This window comes from Trachurus trachurus, assembly GCF_905171665.1.
Source record: "Trachurus trachurus genome assembly, chromosome: 19".
Classification (NCBI taxonomy): Eukaryota; Metazoa; Chordata; class Actinopteri; order Carangiformes; family Carangidae; genus Trachurus; species Trachurus trachurus.
This window is the reverse complement of record NC_139913.1, coordinates 16194846-16209820: the sequence shown is the minus strand read 5'-3', so window position 1 is coordinate 16209820 and position 14975 is coordinate 16194846. Positions and strand designations below refer to the sequence as shown.

At 39.5% G+C, this 14975-nt stretch overlaps 1 protein-coding gene across 1 annotated transcript; it reads right to left on the bottom strand.

The window, feature by feature from the left end:
• Window positions 1-1000: 1000 nt before the first annotated feature.
• LOC311003200 (muscarinic acetylcholine receptor M1-like) lies at window positions 1001-10056 on the bottom strand (the record flags this gene model as incomplete). The annotated part of the gene is made up of 8 exons (XM_083994885.1): window positions 1001-1512; window positions 2771-3507; window positions 3845-4140; window positions 5415-5584; window positions 5985-6055; window positions 9302-9327; window positions 9683-9847; window positions 9958-10056. The coding sequence occupies 8 exons, from the start codon at window positions 10054-10056 to the stop codon at window positions 1001-1003; spliced, it is 2076 nt and encodes a 691-aa protein (XP_083851011.1).
• Window positions 10057-14975: the final 4919 nt, after the last annotated feature.

The window sequence follows — 14975 nt, the reverse complement described above, 5'->3', positions numbered from 1 at the left end:
CAGCAGGCTGACGTAAATTTAACTAAACATTTGTGTTCACATTTTTACATTATATTCCCACAGAGAAATTGACCATTGAAAGGGATAGTCTGTGTCACACAGTGTTATATGATTTAGTAGACAATACATTTCTGTGTGTAGCTTCATACAAACACAATAGTGAGGAGTAATAAATATTGATCGCTTGACTGAAGCAAGGTATCAATAGGAGTCTGTGTCTGACCATTTCTATATGTGAATCGTTCATACTATTCTGTTACTATTTGGATTTATTCTATTGCAGTGAGTGTTCACAGATTGGAGTAAAGTTTTATTAAAATTGCACAACACTGGAGGTTTCCAAATAGCCTAAGTATATTGAAATCTTTATGTTATAGACACTCACATCTTTAAACCACTTAAACCACTTTGAACAAAATCTAGTCTGTCTAGTGAGGTTATTCTACTTATTCAATTATCTACTTTGACTAAGTGCAGAAATTTAAATACCTGGATTAAAATTCCTTAGAAGGCACGATGAAAACCAAAACTGGAACATGTTAGCTGAGCTCTGAATTGTTCTGATAACAAAGGTATTAAAATAAATAATAAAATCTGGGTTACTTTTATTCTGAAAAATAATCCCACAATGCTCTTAGTTGCTTCCTTAAAGAAGTTCCTTTCCTAAAACATACCAAACCAAACTCAGTTTAATATATTTGAACTCATGCTGTGCTAAATAATCAAGAAGTCACCAAAATTATTGGGAACAATCCTCTGAGCACCACAAATATCTTTTTCCAATGTGGCCAGCTGCTGTCGAGGTACAGTATCTGTATCTCTGACAGACCGACCAACCAACCACTCACCTCCCGTAAGACCAGAACAAGTTTGGGTGACAAAATCCAACTCAGCATCTTTTCCCTTAAAGACGAGGCACATACGCCGAATTCTAAATCTGAAAATGGACCAAGAAACACCTCGTTAGATACACATCCATGTAATAACTCCCACCCGTGCTCTACATTGGGTCTTTCTTCTGGAAAGCTACGGCCTTCCTCTGATGAAACTGAGGCTTCTTCTTCTGATTCCACTGGCACATCAAGATGTCCCTGAACGTATTGCGGAAGGTCATGTTACACAGGGCGTAGCACATGGGGTTAATTGTGCTGTTTACATAACACAGCCAGTAGCCCAGAGCCCAGAGAGTTTCAGGGATACAGTCCTGACAGAAAGTGTTCACCAGCACCATGATGTTATAAGGCAACCACGTGGTGATGAAGGCAAACAGGATGGCGCTGAGCGTCCGCGCTGCTTTCTTCTCATTCGCCTTTTTTTCGTTCTTACGTTTACTGATCTCCGTCTTGGCCTTGGAGGCGAAGCGTTTGGCCATAGCTGCATCTTTTATCGTGACGGCTCCAGATGACTGGTCGCCAGGCGATGAGCTGACAGGGCTTGACTGTGACTCTTTTCGACTTTTGTTAGATGACTGTTTATCCTTGTTTGTCTTCCCCTTCCCTGATTTCTTTCCATCTAGATAGATAGATAGATAGATAGATAGATAGATAGATAGATAGATAGATAGATAGATAGATAGAACAATTATCATACTTGCATACTTGTGAAATGTACATATCATGCATACAAGGCTGTTGTGGCTTTCCTTCAGGGTGTCAAAGCCACATGAGATGCAACAGAGATAAGTGTTTCTACAAGAATGAACAAAAAAGAGAAGAAATCCATAAAAAAAAACTTTTCTAAAAGAAAATTGAATTACATCCATCACATTCATCCTGTAGAAAAATGATGTGCTCCTTTTCTCGTTGCAGGCAGCTCTCATCTGAAAAACTTTACCTGTACAAACGATGAATTTCAAAAACTTTTGAAACTATTTAACTTAAGGGGGAACTATACAAGTCTGGTTGCTTTTCTGCTGTTTTGCGAACCCTCCTCCCTCCACCCCAGCCATTTGCCTTTACTGCCAAGAAATCAATCCATGGAGCAGTGGATAATGTTATTTACAAGGGGGCAGTTGTCGGTCTGAGAAGTGAAGCTCACTTCCGTGTTCAAAAAGCTGCAATCCCCTCGGCTGTCGCTGGGGGCTGGCTCCAGAAGGGAGCAACTCCAATTGAGCCCCATGTTAAAATAGCCGATTTTACAGCTTAAAAAAACATATTTACAGCCTGGTACATTTCATTTTTTTGGTCTCAACCGATAGTTTCTACCCCCGCACACACTCTGAGGGGGGTGAATTTTTTTTAAACTCTACCGTTTTACTGTTATTAGGTTTAAAGTTCTGACCAATTAGGGCGCAGAACCGTTGAGTGACAGGTCCGGCGACCGCTGCTACGAGGCCAGTGGGCGGGTCCTCGGCCGGCCAACGGCCGCACCGCTCCAAATATGGCAAGTAGAATCCAACATGGCGCGGCTCAAACCCCCGTAGTAGCGGCACAAAACAGACTCCCCCAAACCAATGGGTGACGTCACGGACGCTACGTCCATTCTTTTTACAGTCTATGGTTATTTATCATATATGCGTTACAATGTGTATATTTGTGGAGTCTTATTTGTCCTAAACAAGAGTTAGCGAGAGCGGAGGCACTGATCTTACATGGTTGGTTTTTGGCCTAGAGATGCTAGGTGGAAGGCAGAGAGCCTCCATTCTCCCTGTAACAACTTATTTCACAATTAGCATGTAGCATAGTTAAGCTAAAAATCCTGCATAGTTCCTCTTTAACTTTCATCCATAAATTATGGCTCTTACAAAGGCCTTAACAGTGTTACATCCCACCTGTTGGAGACCTTGATGTGTCACCATCAGCTTCCTCCTCTGAGCCTGACTGGTCTCCTGAGGCACCAACTTCATTGTTGTTGAGACTGTCACAGCTGCTCTGCTCGGCCTCACCCACCGTCGTGTTCAAGGTGTTGACAGACCTCTTGGATGAGTGGCGGCCCGGCAGCACAGACGAAAAGTGAAAGCAGAACCTGCCACACCTCCCCCTGCAGTCCGTTCCTCCTGGTTTGCTGGCGTTGTCCTTGCCGTTCTTCTCTGAAGGCAGCTGATTTAGTTCATAGCTGCTGCAGCTCTGGGAGCTCATCTGTCGCAGCATGGCTCCCGAAGCCCTCTTGCTGTTGGTTGAACCTTCTCCACCGCCAGCCTTTCCACTGCCACTCCCTTGAGTCTGAGCCTGGCTCGGGCTGTTGCCCGCCCCAGATCCCTTCAGACCTTGTATATCTTTATGACGCTTCTCTGTCTCCTGATAGATCTTCCAAAACAGGAACGCCATAATAGTCACCGGCAAGTAGAACGCAGCAATTGCAGTACAGAATGTAATGATGGGCTCAGACAAGAACTGGATGTAGCACTCGTTAGGCTGGACTGTCCTCTCACCCACGATGTACTGCCAGAACAGGATGGCTGGGGCCCACAGAATGAAAGAAATGGACCAGGCTAGTCCAATCATGGTCATGGCTCGCTTGGTTGTACGCTTGGCTCGGTACGTCAAAGGTCTGGTCACAGAGAAATACCTAAGAATACACATAGAGAAAGTGAAACTGTATAGTGCCGTACACTACAAGCTTAGATGGAGGGGTACTATTTGTTGTACCATTACGACTAAGAAAGGACTAAGAATGGACACAATACCATCATGATACAATGTGGAAGTATGTGTTTTCAGGAATCAAACTCTTTACATTCATCAGAGATTGGACTTCTATACCAAGCAATCAGATGAATCCATTATCACAAAAACAAATCTCTTACCTAAATTATTCAAAAAATATATCATCATACAAGTTTTATATAGGTAGCACCAACAGTACAAGGTGACCAGCAGGTGCATTTATCAATAAACCTACTTACCTGTCGAAGCTGATAACAAGCAGGTTCATGACTGAAGCGTTGCTGGCCACATAGTCAATTGCGAGCCACAAGTCACAGACCACTGGACCCAGAGCCCACTGGTCCATGACGATGTAGGTTGTATACAGGTTCATAGACAACGTCCCAATGGTTAGGTCGGCGCAGGCCAAGCTAAGGAGGTAGTAGTTGTTCACCGTCTTCAGTGCCTTATTGATCTTGAATGACACCAACACGAGGATGTTGCCAACGACAGTTACAAGGGAAAGTGATCCAGTGAGGAAGACAATTATGATGATCTGAAGACAAAAGGTGAGAGGAGAGAAGACCAAAGACAGTAGGTTAGTTAGGTAGTTAGGTACAATGCAATGTACCGTATAAGATACTCTTAATGTTTATGGTCTGTTCACAATGACAAAAATGTTAACTTTTACAAAACTGACATGAACAAAAATGTGGAATTTTGATGTCTGTCTTGAATTCAGTTGTTCTGGATCCACAATCTCAGATCCTATTATGGACGTACCACCAGGATGAGCCTCTAAATCCTTAACTCTGGATGCTGGCATTTGGAGTATTTAATATTCAAAATTCAAGGGCTGATATACATGTCAAAAAGATCATATAGTGAAATTTGACCAGCAGGCATTTCTATGCCTTTCTAAGATAAGAACTGAAACTTCACCAATCATGATTTAGAGTCTAGACCATGGCAGAACAACTACAGCTTTGCTTTGAAAAAATGATATTGTCACTGCCCAGTGCAATAAGTAACTAAGTCTACTGCTGTATTCTTTTTAAAGCCATACCTGGTACATTAAGTGGTCTTGGGATTACCTGTCAAAAAGAATTAAAATCTAATGCTGGGAAAGGTACTTTGGATGTCCCCACTACTACAATTGGGCTATTGGAAATGTAGTTGTATATTGATACTACCTGGATTTCAGCTGGCTGATTGGCTGGATGTTTGGCTGGAATTTAATCAGACGTCTTGACTTATAAAACACACAAAGAACTGGGTCAATCAGACAAGTCTCATAGATTCAGAGTTTATGTTGGAGTGGAGTATAACCGTTACAAATGAGTCATGAATTCCCTGGAGCTGTGGAGCAGCCAATTGAAAAGCACAGCTGAATGTTTGTGTGATGGTCACCACGGCCATAGGATTTAGGCCATCAAACTATCTTACTCAATGTTCTGAGGTGCTTAACGTCTACTCCACTCAACCACTTCATGTCTAAACTTCACTTCATCTAGGAGTGCAAAGGAACTAATATTTACACACAGAGGCTTATTCTGTACTGAGATGCTAGAGGAGCAGCTGAGAGAACACCCATCCTCCAAAGACAGAGAAAAAACAAGTCTATGGCTATATCATCTTCATCGTTAGGGCTAACTTGTTTTTATAGAGCTCGGATTAATGAACAGGATTAATTAGAAGTGTAAAAACTTGTGTGTATATGTGTGTTAATGGATTGTAAATGGGCTAATAAAAGTATTTCTGTGTTTGCTAAGCACCAACTCAAGCTTGATGAGAAAAGGAACTGTTTGGGAAAATCACAGTGATTGTTACCTGCCAGACCGTGTGTCTTCCCGGTGGGTCAAAGGCCTCTGCTGGCAGTATCAATGTCCTGTTCACTGGAGAATCACTGAAGTTTCCCTCTTGTCTTGAGATATGACTGCCATTGTGCTGCCACCCCCCAACACTGTTAGATAATATGGCCAACTCTTGGTACGAGCCACCTGAAGAGTAAAAAAAACAACAAAAAAGACAAAGAAACATTGTAGATCACAGAAATATTAGAAATTTTAAGGCACCAAGGATTGCGGCAAATCCTCAATGTCCATTTTGAAAATAAATAAAAGTTTGAATGAATGAAAAATCATAAATAACAGTATTAGTTGAATGATTGCTCCTATCTCTTGCTTTTGAGTATCTACAATACATCTAATACTTGGAAAGACAGCATTCAATATATTTCATCTGCCCCCCCTCATAAATCCCTTGTAAGAATTTATATTGTAACATCTGCAAAACTTGCATTATGAAGTAGTTATAGGGATAATGTGCAAAGACTACACCTGAGTACAGTAACTAAGTTGGCCGACTGCAATATGGAGGCATCAGAGTGCTCTCTCATACCAAGAGAACTGTTGGTCAGGAGGTGGATGGGGGCGGAGCCAGAGCTCAAGTCCATGACGACCAATGGGCACCTGGAGGAAAAGGAGTTTGTATGAGTTAAAAAAGCAGCTTTGAAAATAGCATGTTTCACCGGCATTAACAATTGTTAATTCAACAAAAGGCACCGAAACCACCCACATGTCCTGCTGCTGAGGAGTTTCTTTACAAAATATGACAAAATTAATATTTGTTAACATTCTCTTCAGATATATTTGAACGAAGAAACACAGGTTTTTAACACGTAAAAACTCACCCTAAAAAAATTTCTACTTAAAGCAAAGTACAATCAAACAACCCTCTGCCACAGAAACGCCAGATAACAGATTCCTCCATCCTCTCAAATCTCACATTACTGTTGGTACCAGCAGAAGCTAATGAGATGGAGCAAATATAGGCCAGGGAGGAGGCTACACACAAAACACACATACACAAAGAATTCTGGGACAGAGGGTTAGTAAGGATTGGATTACATAGGTTGTATGAATCCTGACTGAAGTCCTGGACAGATCTTCAATCTGGTCATTGCAATAGTTTAAAAATCAGCCGTTACTAAAGCTGGTATCAACATGAACCTATCTTAGAAATTACTGATCGGTGCTGATCGGGACAGTCGAACCAAAGGAAAGCCTGCAGAAAACTGATGCAGAAAGATGCGGTACTCTGCAGATCTAAACCTGAGCTATCTCAAAGAATCTTTACTGTCACCAGATAAAAAGGGCTCTATTTCAGTCCAAGTTTTTATTTTTGGCCAACAAGGTGCCATTATCACCTGCCAACACAGAAAACTTAACACCCCAATGTTTGCAACACATGAGCTGGACGACAGTCAGTTGAGAAGATGACGGACTGTTTACTTCATATCAGTTACTTCAGCTGTGTGCTTGTGAAATGGATTATACAAAAACCTACAAAAGAAGACAAATACCCCTTTCCCACTGGCCAAAAAACCTGTTTAAACCAGTGTCACACTTATGCATATGAGCATAATGTTCATCTGTTAGATTGTTGGGTTCATAATAATGTCATTTTTCATGCACACGCTGGTGTTTCTTCCAGCTGATGACTGTGTTTTTCTTAAATTACAAACTAATGCCATGTATTTGTATGTTGTGTCTATAAACAGAGAATGACATACACACACACACACACACAAATCATAGCTTGGGTTTCAAATAAAAACTTTCACATCTTTTCACATTCTTTTGGAGATAAAATACTCCCCACACAAGCTGTTTTATGTGCAATATAGCAATCTAGTGGTATGAAACAACGGCATACACCCTACACAGCAGCAGCACTGCCCTGCACACAGCAGGCTGCAGATAGATGATAAATGCCTAACACTTTGTGTCTTCACCAAATGCAGCGTTATCATAACAGGAGAAGTGAGAGTGGAGCTGCAGGATTTAAACTATGACGCAGACAGACAGAAAATATCAGAAAACCAGGAGCTCAGCGCAACAGCACCTCAGGCTTCATCATGTTCTCCAATTACTCTAGTGCTAGAACTTCAACAGCTGGATGTGGTACTTCTATATATGTACAGTAATATCCAGTACATACAGACCATATACGGCAATGTCAACAGCTTCCACCCAGGGACCCTATTACATGTCTAAAGAAACATGTCTCACTGATGAAGATATAAGTGGTGAAGTGGAAAGAACTAAGAGTATTGGACATAAGGTTGGACTGTTTAAACAGTTTTTGTCTCTGATCAAGGAGAATCCCCTCACTTATATGGTAGCCTGGTTATATAATGATTTTTTTTTAATGATCTACAATTATAGAAATCAGGATATCACTTTCTTAACAGTTCACAGAGATTAGATGGATTTACTGTAAAAGGTATGGTATTTAACTTCCAGTCTTTCTACAGCGCTATCACTTACAAACAATACAAGTAACTCCTAATAAAACATTCTGATGTGAAATATTAGTATTTCCTTATTTTTCTTGAACTCCCAAGCAGGAGGACTTTGATAATTGATATTCCCCGTAGTGCAACCTCTGTCCAAAACATTTTGTCCCAAAGCTCACAGCTGACTTGAAACTACCAAGTATGTGCATGGTTTTAAACACAGCTCCCTCAAGATGACATAGGATTCACATTAATGGTGCTAGACGGAGTGGAAAAGTATTCAGAGAGCACAGTTCAATCCTCAGATCCCACTGCATTGCTGATTCTGGCATAGATTAGCATAGCCTGTAAAGAATAGATGACATTACTAATACAGGCTGTACTAATTAAAGCCAGAACCATCATATCTCCTCTCCCACATGTCTTCTCTCTGACGTGTGATGTTGGAGGACAGAAAGGTTAGATTTCAACACAATAAACTAAAAATATTAACAACAACAAAACAATAAAATACTTATTTAGCAAATTTAGTCAAGCCCATCAACATTTAAAGTGTATTATCTGACCTCAACCATGTTTACTATGTACTTGCACTGTATGAAAAGTAAAAGTAAAAACTGAGAAAGTTTCAAAATCAGAAGCCAAAACAATGGATGAATCTCATTTGTGGAAACTGTAGTGAGGTGAGATAATTCAGAAAGAAAGAAAGAAAGAAAGAAAGAAAGAAAGAAAGAAAGAAAGAAAGAAAGAAAGAAAGAAAGAAAACAAACCAGGCTTCATTGTCAGCCACAAAAATCCACACATGCACAGTAAGTTCAGCCAAAGCCAATATGTCGCTTCACAGCGTTGGGATAAATTTGTACTAAAAAGGCTGAAGATTCCGAACTCTTCCATCTCTGACATCCAGATGGTTTTAGGAAGGGACACAGCAACTAGTAGGTTACATGAGGGTACCACTCTATGGAAGGACCAACTTTATAAAAGGCTTTTAAATGGTTTGTTGGTTAAGCCTCATGTCTCATTAGTTACTGAGCTTTCTTAGATTGTTTTTCCCCCCATCATCCATCTTTTGTATCTGTCTGTTTCATTTGACAGTTAAAATTATGGTAAATCAAATTATCAGATTCATACTCTCAATTACTTAATTTCTTTGACCAGTTACTGTCTAAACAGTATTAGCTTTAGCGGGATCATTATCATCAATTTAAGAAAACTGAGTTCTGACTTGTTTATAGATGTTAAAATATTATTGTTATATAAATGCTCTATAATGGTCACCTTTTGTAAATTAACATGCACATGCACAAACAAGTATGAACCCTGTGCTGTAAAAGAGAATATAAAGTATTTCCCTTAAGATGTTCCTGTTAACAACGTCTGGCAACATGAGAATGAGGCCCTAACTGAAATGAGTTGCCTTTTCTTTGCTGCGCCATCAGAGAGCTGCAGGAGACGTGTGAGGAAACATCATCACCAGAGAAAGAAAGAATAATTATGAAGGAGCAGTTCACTGGTTTTTATCATAATAAGCCCTTTGTGATGTTTCATCATTTATCATTTATGAATTGTCACAGTGCAGGGAACACCACAGGAAGAACCTACACTTGACTTTTCACCAAGAAACAAGAAATTTAGAGAAATCTAAAGGCTGTTGAGATGAAGAAGATATGAATTTTGTGTATTTTCATATATCTTAATTGGGAATGGATGTTAAAAAACTGGGTTCTATTTAGTTGAAGACCCTGGCTGTATGTGTGACCATGTGAGCCCCAGAAAAATGAAAATAAGATGTACTTACAGGTCTTCTCAGGTTAGTGGAGTGGAGTGTGATATCCTGCTGGAGGCTCAGCTGTGCTCCTGCAGCATGCTGCTCTCTGCTGTGGCTCAGTCTGTTGAGCTGCGGGGGGACTGGGACCTCCAGCTCCGCCCTCCAACGCTTCTTTGCTACTGTTTGCGGTGAGTTCTGTGACAGAGGTAATTACAAGATTTATTATGAGGGGAGTTCATGGCAGACCACGTGTTGGTAACAGACAGACCTGTAGCAATGCAGATAACCAGCCCAAGGTGACACACCTGAGGAGACCAGAGCTGTGTGGAGGACACACCGTCGACTGCAGGTCCTGTCCCTGAGGACAGTCCTGTCTGACTCTGGATCTTTCTAAGTTTTGTCATCATGAAGAATGAATTTGAGTCAATGGGACATTTAATGGGACTGATGATGGAGAAAATCTTAAGTGCTTAAAACTTTGATATACATTAATTGTTATATACTTGTCTTTTTTGATTAGATGGAAAAACGTATTTGAATAGAAGTGATATAATATAGTTTTTGAGCTTGATAAAGCAAATCTATTTGAAAAACTATATATTAAAAAAATCTATATTCACCCTATTATACATTATAAGACAGAAATGAAAACGCTTCATCTAGTTGGAGGGAAAATTGTTCATAGGCCCCATGAAGGAATTTAAACACACTATATCAGGGTCCATGCAGGAGTCCCTCACATCACTGGCTTTTGCTGATAAACCTGGCCTTAAACTCAACACTACAGCTGAACCACTGTTTCCATTTCCACTCTTGTTGGATTTTGTCAGGTTCCTACTTTATAGTCCTGGATCAGCTGTTAATAAACGTCTTTGCTTTGCTTTTGGTGCCATTTCTTCATTTAACAGAGCAGCTCATGTAGGAACTGCTCCGGTAAAACCCTGAGAGTTGATACATTCTGATAAAGCTACTTGAGAAAACCTGATGCAATATAAACTTCAATTGGAAGCTGCTGCATTGCACAATCACACCCATGTCTAAAATGCAGTGGCCTATAAAAGCAGCACTTTCTCTGAAATACCTCAGCAGCATTAGACTGAAGCTTAAAAGGTCATGTTCAGTCCAAAGAGTCAGTGAAGTCAACCTGCATTCTTTAACTAGAAACCACTGAGAGACCTGTAGCATTTGCCTAAGGATGTTTTTCCTCATGTGCATGCTTACTTTGGTAAAATGTAGCGAAAGGAAAATTCTCCTTTGTTTCTAAAGGAAAACTACAACTATTTTTTTTTTTTAAACTCAACCCCACAGATGAATTCCTCTTCTTGTGGAGGTGGGAGGTTTGTGATCAGATTTCTGTCTTGAATTCAGTGAACGTTAGGTGTCTGGACCTTCCATGCAGACAACCTCCCCAGGTGTTCTACAGGATACACAGGACAGGCTTGACCAGCACTTATCTGTTTTTATTTATCATAGTTCTTTATGTACGGTGATGGTGGAGTTCCTGGGTGTGTGTTCTCTCTGAGTTTTTCCGGCTTCCTCCCACAGTCCATGCTCATTAGTTTGACTGATGACTCTAAACTGCCCGTGGTGTGTGTTGTTTGTCTCCATATGCAGCCCTGGGACAGATTGGAGACAACATATTTTAGATTTCATTTATCTTCACTCTCTGACTTTGCTTTTGGAAAGTATTGTATAAATAGAATTATTCTCTGTCCTCATTGAGCGGCAGCTTCACCGCTGCCTGTTGACTCCTGTCCCCTCTTTCACCTCTTGTCTGCACCGCTGTCATTGAACCTCCACAGAAAACCAGTGCTTCCACTGATGTCCATGCTTGGTGGTGGGCTGTCTCACAGTAGCAGGCCCACGATGGCCCCTCTGTGTATTTTGGCTCATTGTCCGGTTGCACTAATGCCCCAATGCATTTTCCATTAATCAGTCTCTCAACTGTTTATAGGAATGTCACTCCAGTGCACATGGCAAATAATTATATAATTGCCGGTGCTGCCAAACAAATTGTGCCCTTTGTGGTTACATACTGGGATTTTAAATCATAGTGGAGCCTTCAGTGGATGATCAGTGGATGGACGTTACATCACAGTTTCATATAAACCTCTGAATTAACTATCATAATATTTTTTCCAAATACATCTTTTAATCTCGAGTGTTATCTTTAATGTTTACAGTTGATACTTTTACATGTTAAGCTACTCGTGATTCATAAGTCATACCTCAGTGATTTAATATTGATTGCTGGTAATGTTCATATTTTGCATGTGGAGTTACTGTATTATCATATAGCTCTGGTTTTAATAATTAGATGGACTAATACATAAGTCTTGCTATGGTGGCTTTACAACTTTACTGATTCTTGAGTTGTTGCAAATTGGTCATTTTTGCTCCCTCTGTGTTTTACTTTGTAACCCAATGTGCACTCGGTTATTGATATAAAGTCATACCCATTCCTAGTGACGGCTGTTGAATTTGTTGGCTCTTCAGTGATGCATCTTAACAGTTGTCAGACGTTAAACTGCTCCCACCCATCCTGAAAACAATGTTCATATTTAATCAATCATAATAATGTACTGTGTGTCATCTGCCTTTACTACTGTATGTAAACAGCCTCGAGCTTCTAAAGAAGATGAATTGTGCTATGGAGCAATAAGCTCAGACATGTACTTCCTTTATGTTAACCCCCCCTTATTATAGTCAAGACTTACTGTTTTTCTGTATGTACTACATGGTTCAAATATAGAGTGTTCTGTGATCAGCTGAACTGCATTTACAAATACTTACAAACAGTAGCTTTACAGTAGCAGTACCCAGTAGTACCCAGTACTAGCAGTACCCAGTTAGACCAGCAAAGAAGCAGCTTGTTGAAGTGATGCTTCCTCTGATAAAAAGTGAAGAGAGAATTTGTTTGATTATTATTTTTTTTAATTATGCACTTGAGTAGCACAAAAAATGGAAAATAATAAATGGCTACAACTACAGTGATTTTTTTTTTCTCCATCAAATGATAAATAATGATAAACTTTAAAACATCTTTATTATTCAAAATAAACAGATAATTTCCAACATTTTCAAAATAAAAGCTGAAAATAACGAGACCTAAAACATAATGCAAGAAATCCTTGCTTTATAAAGCTTTTATTGTTTGTCGAGACTGTCAGAGGCGAGTTGGTTAAATAGCATTCCCACCGGAACCTGTTGTGTTATGTGCACGTTGATGTTCTGTATGAAAAATCACCACCAAACAGAAATGAACTTCAAAAATGTTGAATTAAGAATATTCTCCTCTTCACAAGTTAATAAAGTTTTATTTTCAAAATCATGCAAATCCATTCATTGCTCATAGTCTCAGTCCCTCTTTACACATGTATGTCTCAGACGTAGCATTAGCCTACTGTGTGGCAAACTAAACATGCCCCCTCGGTGGTAAATATGGAAAATATTGATTTATTTTACATGAGAAACATACCACTGAGTGATGACATTGTTCAGTCTGCTGTGTATTGATATGATAAAGAAAAACATGACATCAGCATTGTATAATGAGGGCAATGCTATATACATAACACCCATACTGGCTGGTTGCAACTGGAACTGCGTCCACTGTGTTTTCATATTCTTCAGGTCAAAAGGTCAAACACTCCCACTTCCTCACCTAACATTAAAGGTGCAATCCGTAAAGATGGCCTCTGCTCGACCACCTGTGTCCGACTAAACTCTGCATGGATTTTGACTGACAGCGCTTCAGACATTACAAACTGACTGAGGTGAGAAAACTGACAGATTCATTTACCATGCAATCAAATCATTCATGTTTTTTCACAGTGGGAGTTTGAGCACTCTCATTAGCAAAGGTGTTATTAGCCATTAGAGAGCCGACATGTGGCTAACTGCATCATGTTGTAGGTTGTTTCTTATTACAGAGACCCACATGTTGAATATTTAATAAAGAAAACTTTATGAAATAAATGTTATAAATATAAACGGATAAAATATATAAAAATGAAATAGTAAATAATCCAAAACAGCTCAGCTCAGCTCATCATTATCAATATCTATTAAGTTATTCTATCATATAACAATGAGCTGAGTTTCCGAGATGTACTGGATCATCTCATGGTCACTGAGGCATTTTATATGCTTCACTAATGATCACTTGGGTTCTGGAGCGACCGGACCAAGTGTGGAGTGTGTGCTGAGTCAGGGGAAGTGGAACATTCAGGACCAGCTCTGCCTGTTGGAAAGCGAAAGCTGAAGAGTGACGGGCAAAGATCAGCCAAACCTGCATGTATGTGTGTGAAGGTGGTTTTGTGCAAAGAGGCAATAAAATATTACTTATGTACTGCACCTTTAAGATTAAGCGGTGAACTAACTTAACAGAACAACCTTTGTTTTAGTTCCCTACCATTATTTAAGTAAATAAAATAAATAATATCATTGTTATTTAAATCTGAAACAGAGTTAAGCGAGCTCATTGTTTTGCTTTAGTTTGCGCTTTTTGCAATGGTCGGTCATGTCCCACACTTTTCCTGAAGGGCTATTGCTTGATCCTAAAACCAAATGATACCTAAACAAACCTGTTACTCAGAGTATATTAAAGCAGAGATGGTTAAGATGAAGAAAAGCAGGAGCCACATTTTTTTTTCAAAGGGATGCAGTTGTGGCAAATGAGTTGAAGAGTTACAATGAAGCCCACAACACTTAAATACAATATCACAGAAATCTTAATTCATCTTAAATAATCCTATTAAACAATTATGGGCGACACAGATTTAGTGTCAGAGTTATACTTGTTCATTAAACCCGCATAATAAACATGCAATGGCATTTTTTCAGAGTTTTTTTTTTTTTGGGAGAATGTCCATACAAAAAGATTAAGTCTGTTTGCTGTATTGCATAAGATCATCACAAGAAAAGAAAAAAAAAAGACGTGGATACAGTCCTTAGGTTTCCTGGACATGTTTGTTGAACATCATTTGCCACCTCTGTGCATTCATTCATTCAACACACACCTCCTGTTACTGAGGAAATGAATTAGTAGAAAAATAAATAAATAAGACAGAAATAAAACTATAGTCTTGATAATATTTCTGTTTGAAATAAATGATTTAGTTTCTGATGTTATCATTCATTTTGTCCTTTATTTGTGCATTCTGACCCAAATCCCACAAGGTCCAGACTTAGTAGGTCTGTGGAAGATTTCTCCTCCACTTTAAACTCTGTCAGTTCATTTCCTGCTTTTACACTGAGGGATTATTACAGTACCAAACAGAAATAGGAGAGCAAAGGTCAAAGTATTTAAATGGACGATTTC